Source organism: Bacillus rossius, chromosome 1, assembly GCF_032445375.1.
Source record: "Bacillus rossius redtenbacheri isolate Brsri chromosome 1, Brsri_v3, whole genome shotgun sequence".
In the NCBI taxonomy this organism is placed as follows: Eukaryota; Metazoa; Arthropoda; class Insecta; order Phasmatodea; family Bacillidae; genus Bacillus; species Bacillus rossius.
In genome coordinates this window covers 47,012,707-47,022,863 of record NC_086330.1, presented here as the reverse complement: position 1 = coordinate 47,022,863, position 10,157 = coordinate 47,012,707, and the positions used below count along the sequence as shown (strand labels likewise).

Genomic DNA, 10,157 nt, shown 5'->3' with positions numbered 1-10,157 from the left:
CACTGGCATCGTGAGTGCCCCCTCCCTCCATCACAACGCCAGCACCCGACGACAACCTCATCGGGAAACGGGCCACCGGGGGCGCGGAACTAAGGAGCCCGCCCCCCACAAGACCACCATCCGCACCACCGACCATGCCGGCACCACCTACCACAGACCCAGCACCATTAACATCATCGGCACCACCTGCCACAACACTCTCCCGGGCACCAACTGCCCCACCACTGGGGGCACCACTGGCTACTGGGAGCACAACTGGCCCCAGGCCAACCCTGGGCCAGCTGTTCCAACTGCAAGACCACCTGCTGCGCATACCGGTGGAGGTGAATGGCCGGCCGGCCGCAGCGCTGGTGGACACAGGCGCCAGCCATGTGTTCATCACCCCGAGCCTCGTACCACCAGGGGCACTCCGGCCTCACCATGCGGAGCTGCGTCTAGCGACCACCACACGACCAGGAGTGACGGTGGGCCAGGCGGAGATTGAGGTAAGCCTTCGGGACCTTAGTACCACAGTGACTGCCCTTGTTGTGGAGGATTTACACGAGGCCCTTGTCCTGGGACAACCATGGCTAGCAGCACATGATGCTGTAGTGGAGCTAAAGTCAGCCCGCGTCCACGTGGGAATACAGAAACGGTTCACAGTGTATGGCATAGGCTTCACACCTGAACCACCTAGTGAGCCGCTGACTCTGAGACAGTTACACCACGATGTCCCCCTACAGTATCAAGCCGCCATCGAACAGGTACTCTGCGAGAGGCAGGGTGTGTTCGCCACAGCCAGCCCACTCCGACGCACCACAGTAGCGGAACACCAGATCCCCACCACCCATGATCGACCTATTCACCAGCCACCTAGGGGGTATGGCTTCAGGGAGCAGCGTGCCATCCGGGAGCAGGTGTCAGAGATGCTGCAAGATGGCGTCATCGAGCCATCCAGTAGTCACTACAATTCCTGTGTGGTGTTGGCCCCCAAGAAGGATGGCTCATTACGGTTTTGCGTCGACTTCCGGCCCCTGAACGCCATCACCGTCAGTGCTCCGCCCCCTCAGATCAGTGTCGAGGCCGCCTTAGCTGGGCTAGGACGGGCCAAGGTGTTCAGCACCCTTGACCTGAAGGCCGGCTACTGGCAGGTGCCCATACGGCACGGGGACAGAGAAAAGACAGCCTTCACCATCCCGGATGGGCGGCGCTTCCAGTTTAGAGCCATGCCTTTCGGCCTTAAGTGCGCACCTGCAACATTCCAGGAAATGATGACACGAGTTCTGGAGGGCTATTTGGGGCAGTTTGCCATGGCCTACCTGGACGATGTCATTGTGTTTTCTGAGACATGGGAAGACCATGTCCAACACCTAGCACTCGTTCTGGAGCGGCTGGCCACTCACCACTTAACGGTAGCTCCGCTCAAATGCCACATCGGCGCTTCAGAAGTCGAGTTCCTGGGACACGTCGTGGACGCAGCGGGTAACCGCCCACAGCCCAGCCACCTGCAGAAAATCGCAGAGGCCGAGGTTCCCCGGACCCGCAAGCAATTGCAGCGGTTCATCGGCCTCGTCAACTGGCTGAGGAGTTATGTACCGAACTTCTCTCATGTCATTGCCCCCCTGACTGACCTCCTGTCCCCACAACACCGCTACCAGTGGGATGCAATTGCTCAGAAAGCATTTAGCCAGGTCAAAATGGTGTTCACACAATGCCATACTCTGGCACGGGTCGACCCAGAGCGTCATTTGTACTTGCAGACCGACGCCAGTACCCTGGGGGTAGGGGCCGTGCTGTTCCACCTGGACCAGCATGGGGGTCAGCAAGTTATAGATTATGCCAGCGCGAAGTTCGGCTCAGCAGAACGTCGTTATCATAGTAACGAGCAGGAGTGCCTGGCTGTTGTGTGGGCGATGAAGAAGTACCGCCCACACTTGGAAGGGAAGTCCTTCACACTTCGCACAGACAACCAGTGCCTAACCTGGTTGCATACAATGCAGGGAAGGAAGGGCAAACTGATCCGGTGGGCGTTGTTCTTACAATCCTTCGACTTCAACGTCGAACACGTCCCCGGAGCAGACAACCAGCTGCCCGACCTTTTGTCCCGTGAGCCGGACGAGCGCAATGAGCTGATCGACCCAGAAGAGTGGGAAGACATGTTGCCCCCCAACAGCCGAGACAGGCTACCTCACCCAGATGTGACTTGCACTCGGATCACAGCCGACACACTGGAAGAGGGCGATCCTCCGTGTACCTCGAACGACGTCCACCGACGGGTACTAGAGGCACAAGAAGTCTCACCAGAAGCTGCCCGTCGACGCCAGCAGGTGACCGAAGGAGATCAGGAGACCTGGAGTACCCAGGACGGGACATTGATGAACCGAGCACCCGGGGAACATGTCGAGTGGAAAACATATGTACCACCCGAGGCACGAGAGGCTGTGCTACGTTTCCACCATGACCATGACTTGGCCGGCCACCCAGGTACTGACCAAACACGACGGGCAGTGGGTCAGTTCTACCACTGGCCCGGAGTCACCCGCGATGTACGAGATTACGTGCGTGAGTGTGAGATATGCCAGTCGCGGAAGGCTCGAAGACGAGATGGGGAGGAACAACAGCAGCCCCATGAGCCCACCACGGCATTCCAAACACTAGCGCTCGACGTGATGGGCCCCTACCCACGAACTCCTAGAGGACACCGCTTCATCCTCGTAGTAACCGACCTCTTTACACGCTGGACGGAGGCCTACCCATGTCGGAACGTGCGGGCGGCCACGATCACCAAGATCTTGAGCACAGAGTTCCTGCCACGCTGGGGCTACCCACAGTCGGTTCTCACGGACAATGCCAGTCAGTTCCTGGGCCGGTGTTGGAAAGCCTGGTGTGGAGAGCAACAAATCCGGCACCACACTACACCTGCCTACCACCCGCGGGCCAACCCCACAGAATGCAGGAACCAGGAGCTGAAAGTGCAACTCCGCATCCGTTTGGGCCAGGACCATGCCCAGTGGGACCAACACCTCACAGACGCACTCTTTTGTGTCCGGCGCCGGACGAACGCCGCCACCGGTATGACACCCGCCGAGATGGTCCAAGGGCGCAACCTGCCACTACCCGGGGAGTGGACCACTCATGGGGTTCCGCACACAGCGGAAGATTTGGAGGAACGGGCCCAGCGTCGCAACCTCGCACACGAGGGCGCACGCCAGAGGCAATGGGCATACGCGCAGGAGATCACACCTATAACAAATCAACCCCCTCCTGGGGTGCGGGCCGGGGATCAAGTCTATGTCCGGGTCCACCCGTTGTCAGCTGCCCCTCGCAATTACTGCGCGGGGTTAGCCCCGCGATGGGGCGGGCCCTACACCGTTCAGAAACGGCTCGGCCAGACGACATACCAGGTATGCCTAGGCGGGCGCCGAGTGAAGAAAATACACCGGGATGACCTACGACTCGCCCCACTCCCAGGAGACAGGCTCCCGGGGAAACCGACTCCCAACTGCCCATCCGTCGACACGAGGTCACAGGGGGAACCGGATGAACCGCAAACACCCTCCGCTGGGAGGAATAGCGAACTACCCGACGTACAAACCCCGTGCCGACCGCAGCCTCAACAAGAAAACCTGGGGCAATTCAGCATCACAGATGTCTCAGCAGAGGAATCTGAGCCCGAAGCTGATGGCATGCCGCCCACCCTACCAGTCGTGACTGAGCCGGAGGAGCTAGACCCAGAAACACTGGAGTCGCCCACTCGCGGTGCCTGGGGCCACCTTGCACCCCTAGAAGGAGCCACCTTCACAATGTATGTGAGCGATCCGGATGAAGAACCACCCATCGGACCACACCGACAGTCACCGCACCCCCCCTTCGTGGAGGACTATGCAGGAGACCGGCCCACAACACCCGGACCAAGAGGCCAAAACCCGAGCTGCCCATGGGCCGGTGGCAAAACAGGGAGTCCCCAGTGCTATCAGGCAGCTGAAACCAACAATACAGACATGTCACCAGGTATCCCTGAGCGGGAGAGGGTGCCCTACCGTTCATTGTCAGTCCAAATCGGCCTGGAGAGAGAGACAATGGCATCACTGGACCCACAGATGGGCCCTTCGGTAGGAAGCCCAGCGCAGGAAAGGAGTCCATGCCATCTGCAACAAACGCGGGGGCAACCCGAATATGGGGTAACCACCATAAAGACCAATGACAGCCCAAAACCTCTGGGGAGTCGGGCAGGAGACGGTCGACCTGACCACCCCCGCCGAGTACGACGGCCACCCAGGTACCTGGAGGCATACCACATGGGAAACATCCCAAGGGCCCTCGTCTGGAGACGCCGCCCCCAGGTACACCACGAGGGACACAGGGGGAAGCAGAGCGCAGACCCTACCAGCGGCAGCTCTCACAGGTGCCTCCCACCTGGACCTGCTGCCAGCAGGGAGGGTGCAAACACGCCGCGGGGGCCAGAGCGAGGGGTAAGACCGGTCTTCTCCAGGGGGGGGCATTTGACATCGTACCTCCGTGGGCAGTAAAGCCCGGTCCCCACCCCGCCAGCACCAGCCCCCGCTGGCGAAATGCACCCTCACACCCCTCCTCCGCGCAGTCACCATCACTAGTCAGTCTTCGCCCGCGCGCGACCAAGGACGGAAGTGTAACTCTGTGAGACTCCGCGAGACGTGAGACCGCGAGACGTGAGACTCCGCGAGACGTGAGACCGCGAGACGTGAGACCGCGAGACGTGAGACCGCGAATAGTGAGATATGTGAGTGTTTTCCGGACGCGAACTCCACACCGCCGGCGAGCCTAGTGAGCTGCACAGGGGCGGACGACCCACACCCATCGTGGCCTAGCTGCAAGCTAGCCTGGCGCCCATCCGGACCGAACAGTATACCAGCCGACTTCCCTACTAGGCTCACCCGCTAACGCAGCCTCCGTTACCGGGACGACGGCACTTCGTAGCTTGCAAGCGTAGACTGAGCTGCTGTTGAAGGTTTCACGTAGACCCACAGAGATGACTTCTTAATAAGCAATTCACTTGTAGCCTCACTTGTCTCAGTTATAGTTTCAGCTACTGTGTTCAGCTTACACAGCTTACATAACTCCCTGCACAAATTTTGAACCCATATTTTTTTTTTAATTTTCATCCTCAATTAGTGAATCTTTGAACCGTGGATCTACCATCATATAAAACACATTTACTTCACAATCTTGGTACACCATGTAACGTGATCGCAAGCTAAGTAAGTTCTTGGCCAGAGTTTTTTTTTTGACGCGCGGGACAGGATAATTGCCTGAGCCGTCACTACGCGAGGAATTTGGGAAGGGTGGGAAGGGTATGGATAGGTAGGGGGGGGGGGGGGGGGGTTGCCGCCTGCATCCGGTCGTTTACTGTGTATTATCCTATTGAAAAACATTGACATAGCATGTTAGGCTTTTGGAGTCTTTGCTGCGAGTATGCGGCCAGATGTTTTCCACATGGTCTGTAAAATTTTCTTTCTCTTTGCTGTCACGTTCCGAACGAAATTACAGTGCCGACAAACCATGTTTCACCCTCTAATCTGAAAACTGTCACCTATAACGTCCCGGTTGTGTGGAGTTTACAGACACGTATTTATCTTTATCAGTATGCTGACAGTTCAAATCTATTTTAAACAACCTGACATTTTTCTATGTAAAATACGTTAGTTATCGCTTCGAATTACTGTGTTCAAACAGGCTTTACGTTGCCAGATGTAGTGGAATAACTCCACATACATAACTCTAAAACATTACGAAAATCCAGCGGAACTTTTGCCCCCACCCAACGAGAGAAACATCCGTGATCCCGAAATGTTTCCCGGTTTCAGTGATCCTGCTCAGCCTTTTTCGTAAATGACTGAATATTCGTTTTTTCGAAGTGTTAGTATTCGAAATCGAATCGAATACGAATAATAAACTATTCGTTTTGATATTCGAAAATTCGAATATTCGCACAGGCCTAGTGATACGGGAGCAATCGCAGTTTCCGAACTCCTGCATTTATATTGGCTGGAGCGCCAGTCACATCGCACACAAGACTGATATTGCTACTGATTACAGATACTTTTAGGGATGAGTCACAGAACATGACCAATTTTTTTTATATCTGCAACTAAATTACAGGTGGTGATTTTATGACCCGTCGCTATAGATGCATAACTGAAATCACAATAAAATAAAGGACAGCCATAAATTTTCACAAAAACAAAGAAAGATGATGAAACTGAGAAGGATGAAGATCTTCCAGGACAAAGGAACATCCTGAAAATACACCAGAAAGGAGAAAAAATTATTTTTCAAGTTTAACATACCTATTAAGGAGATTTCAGAAGAACCCAAAAATATCTATAAAGGCTAATTCACGTGTCTAACAAGACAATTTGTGATTAAAACAATTTTTTATAGTTTGCTTTTTAGGCTTTTTATTTCATAAAGCTATTTATAAATTAAAATTTATACTTGTAAATAATTTAACATTTTCAAACATTTGGAATATCAATAAACAACTACAAATGTACAAAAATATACTCAAAAATCAACAATAATGCAACAAGAAACTGTACAGTTTTCATGCTGAAAATAGTTTGCACATACACAGCAGGAGGGAAATTCACTTAAATGTGTATGTGCTTAGAATTATTTAACACTTAAAAGTATGCATAAGTACATTATGATATACTTACCTTTACATCTGAATACTTATTTGAATAGTTTACCAGTACACAGTATTGTAAAATATTTTAGCCAAACATATTCAGGTCTACTGGCCTATGCAATATTAAAAATATTTGTCTTTTACTGTAACATTATCACTTTTTTTCCCCCTGCTTACACACAATTACATTACTAATGCAATATTAGGAACATGTTATTTCTTTGTGATATGATAGTTCTTCTAATTAAATATTAAATTGATTTTAAATTAGGGTTGTGCGCACACTGCTACTCTTAAATGAAATGAAAATAAACAATGCAACGAGAACTTCAGTGAAAATTGAAATTAAATACAAAATTCTTAGTAAAGGTTAAACTCTAAATAAGAAATTTTTCAGAATCGTAAAAAATTATCTTATTGTAACATGAAACAGCTCTGTCCATATGCGTAGGTAGTTTTCTTTACTGAAGACAGATCCATACAGATTTAGCTTTATATACCCATGCAGCAAATTCCGGAAACTAAAAATACTGAAAATGCACCCTGGAACAAACTAGAAACTTTATTTACAATGCATTTAACATTTTTTTGAATATTCCAAAAATTAACAATCCAACACTTACGCATATTCCACGCATCCAAAATGTTTTGAATGTTTTCTGTTCATTGCTTCCAGAATTTTGTAGTATTTGTTAAGTATTATCAATAAGAATGATATAGCCATAAGCTTGACAAAGGCCTGATGAAGGTAGGCATTAAAATAATTTACCTATTTAGGACCAACTTCACCAATGCTTGGCTTGTAGGTTTTAATTTCACCAGATATTTCTCGCATGCCACTAAGCTCATGCAGTAAACCCTGGCTGAACATTATACTGATGCTCATTATCTCCTTAACTAAGTGATAAAAAGCTTCTTTTATAAATTTTGGAGGCAAACCCAATTATTGTATGCAAAAAAGTTTATTTTCCACATGGTTGCAATTCTTGAATAATATAACTCCTTTCAATGCTAATACAAAGCTGAATACAGTATCAGATATCAATAGAAAATCTATGCATTCTGAATTTATGTTTTCTTTCAGACATGTAATGTTATATCCCTAAAGCAGTTAATCGCATAGTAGGTGTAGATATTTGCCTAGTCTAGTAGATAAATTACTGATTTCCTGTTTACTCAACCCCCTCTGTAGTATTTTCAATTTCTCTTCAACAAATTCACAGTTCCTCTCTTTGTGGAAATTATCTCAAGTTATATCCGTCCCTAAAACCTAGTCCGATATCAATTCTTCCAGTTGTGTCCAAAATGATTGTTCCGTTGTTATTTACTGTTAGGTACACATTAATGATATAGTCTACACCCTATCCTGCTGACCAGTTTCAGTACCTTGGTTCACATCATGGTATAGGCACACATTCTCATCATTCTTAATGAATCATGAATTTGTTCGCTTTTTCAACCCCTATTTTTTTTATACCCCTTGAGCTAATGGTACATGTTATCCAGACACATTTCAGAAGAAAGGTTTTTGGGACACTTACCTTAACATGTACCATTACTTTAAATATATGCAATATTTTTCATATTAGTGAAGTGAGAATTTTCAGTTTTTCAAAAATGCCTCATTGACGTTTTATAAACGAGCAAAATCTCTTATCCTGCTTGGCTTGGCCATTGTCCTGAATGTGCCAGATTAGGAGCTTTTACAGTATGAATACAAACTTTAACATGATCATGAACCAACCACATGATTTTTCATTGCTAAACCACAATATATGTACATATAAGTTGATGTATAATTTTACATGCTGCTAAGTCGTCCATAGAAAATGTCTTAAAAGAAAATTATTTGTGGCATATGCTAAAACCCTAACATTTGTACAAAAATATTTTAAATCCTATATCTATTAAGGGACTGCTCACATTCAAGGCCCTCCATCACTTTATTATTTTATATTTTAAGGCATCTTATGTCGGATATTGTATAGAAATGAATGGAAATGATGCTTAACAATTAAAAATAAAAATTGTTTAAATATTCAGTTTTTTTTTTAAATTACAATAATGGAACTCCTAACCAGCACAGTAACTAGTTTCATGTAAATCAAACTTTTCTTGGGTGTTGTAATATTCATTTAACTAAAAAAATTTGATTTAATTGACCTTCATCACAACCATTTCTTCACAGAATCAAATATTGCATATTCTGAATATTTTAATATCTATTTCACTAGCGAATATTCGCACAACCCTAATTTTTATGTTATGAAGTTTTCATGATTGTTTAGCGAGATATACACAAAACCTTTCCTGGGTTCTGTAATTCTCATCTTACATAAGATGGATTAACATAGATAATTAACACAAGTTCATCAAAGTATTAATTATTTTAAGCAGCACCTAGACAGTAACTACCTGCATGATGTTTCACTGCTGAACCACAAACACAATATTTTATCGTATAAACAGTGGCGGACTTGCCTTACATAGTGACTATGCCCAAGACTAGAGCATCTAGATATAGGGCCAGCCAGACTGCTAGTTTGCCTCTGTGTATGAATTGTATAATGGTTAGTCACAAATATTGCGCTGCTATGTCTTCCAAAGAAAATTACACATACAATTAATACATACATGTACTATACTCAAAAACTCTTTTAACATGTTGTGCAGATCTTGAAACTATACTTAATGTGATACACATTAAATGTAAAACAATGTGCATTAACTTCTGACATGTACAGCTGCACTATACAGATTAAAAATCACTGTATAACTGATTAACATTAACATGCTTGTAATCTAAATTAATGTTACAAAAGCGATATTGAAATCTATTCTGGAAAGCATTAACAGTCATATTCAAAGGCAATAATTAACACAAAAAAAAAATTTGTACCTATACTATTTCTTTCTTAAATGCATGAAAAATATATTTAGTCAGCTGTGAGGAAATCTTATTCCTGAAAACTAGTCTTTTATCATTTAAATTACCAATGTTTAACAAATTACAGAACATAAATTTGTTATGAAGCTCTTTCAATAATTTTTTTAAGTACATATGTACAAAATCTTTTATCTTTTTTATAAATGTAGCACACAGAATTCTAAAATGCTTTTGACCAGAGGAATGATTTTATCTGGAATGATGCAAGGCATAAAAATTAGTGTTTCACTAACAGTTACAAATACTATTTAACTAATCTTTTCAGTCTTCAACAAGCCGATAACTTCTTCCGATGTTTTGGTGTGTACCTCAATCATAGCATCTCTCGTCTCTGCCACCAAAGCATTCACGTCATCCTTCGTCCTGCCAACCGTAGGTATTGGAGGCAAGATGGTTATTATCACAGAACCTACAATAAACAGAAAATTTAAAAAATATAAAGTTCTAAAAGAATAAAATAAAAAAAACTTGATTTTTAATAACTGAAAATGTGTTCCAGTTGGCAGGGTTTGTACACAAACAAGTCATGTAAATGTACATACAAAAACAGTCAAGTATTTT

At 46.3% G+C, this 10,157-nt stretch overlaps 1 protein-coding gene across 5 annotated transcripts in view; it reads right to left on the bottom strand.

Moving 5' to 3' along the window:
* Window positions 1-6,389: 6,389 nt before the first annotated feature.
* Window positions 6,390-10,157, bottom strand: part of LOC134535488 (1-acyl-sn-glycerol-3-phosphate acyltransferase alpha-like) — a 72,664-nt gene continuing 68,896 nt past the window's right edge. For all 5 annotated transcript variants that reach the window (XM_063374641.1, XM_063374617.1, XM_063374648.1 and 2 more), the window contains one exon: window positions 6,390-10,005. In XM_063374641.1, coding sequence (XP_063230711.1) covers window positions 9,845-10,005 — 161 coding nt within the window. In that variant the 3' untranslated portion in view covers window positions 6,390-9,844. The remainder of the gene's footprint in view (window positions 10,006-10,157) is intronic.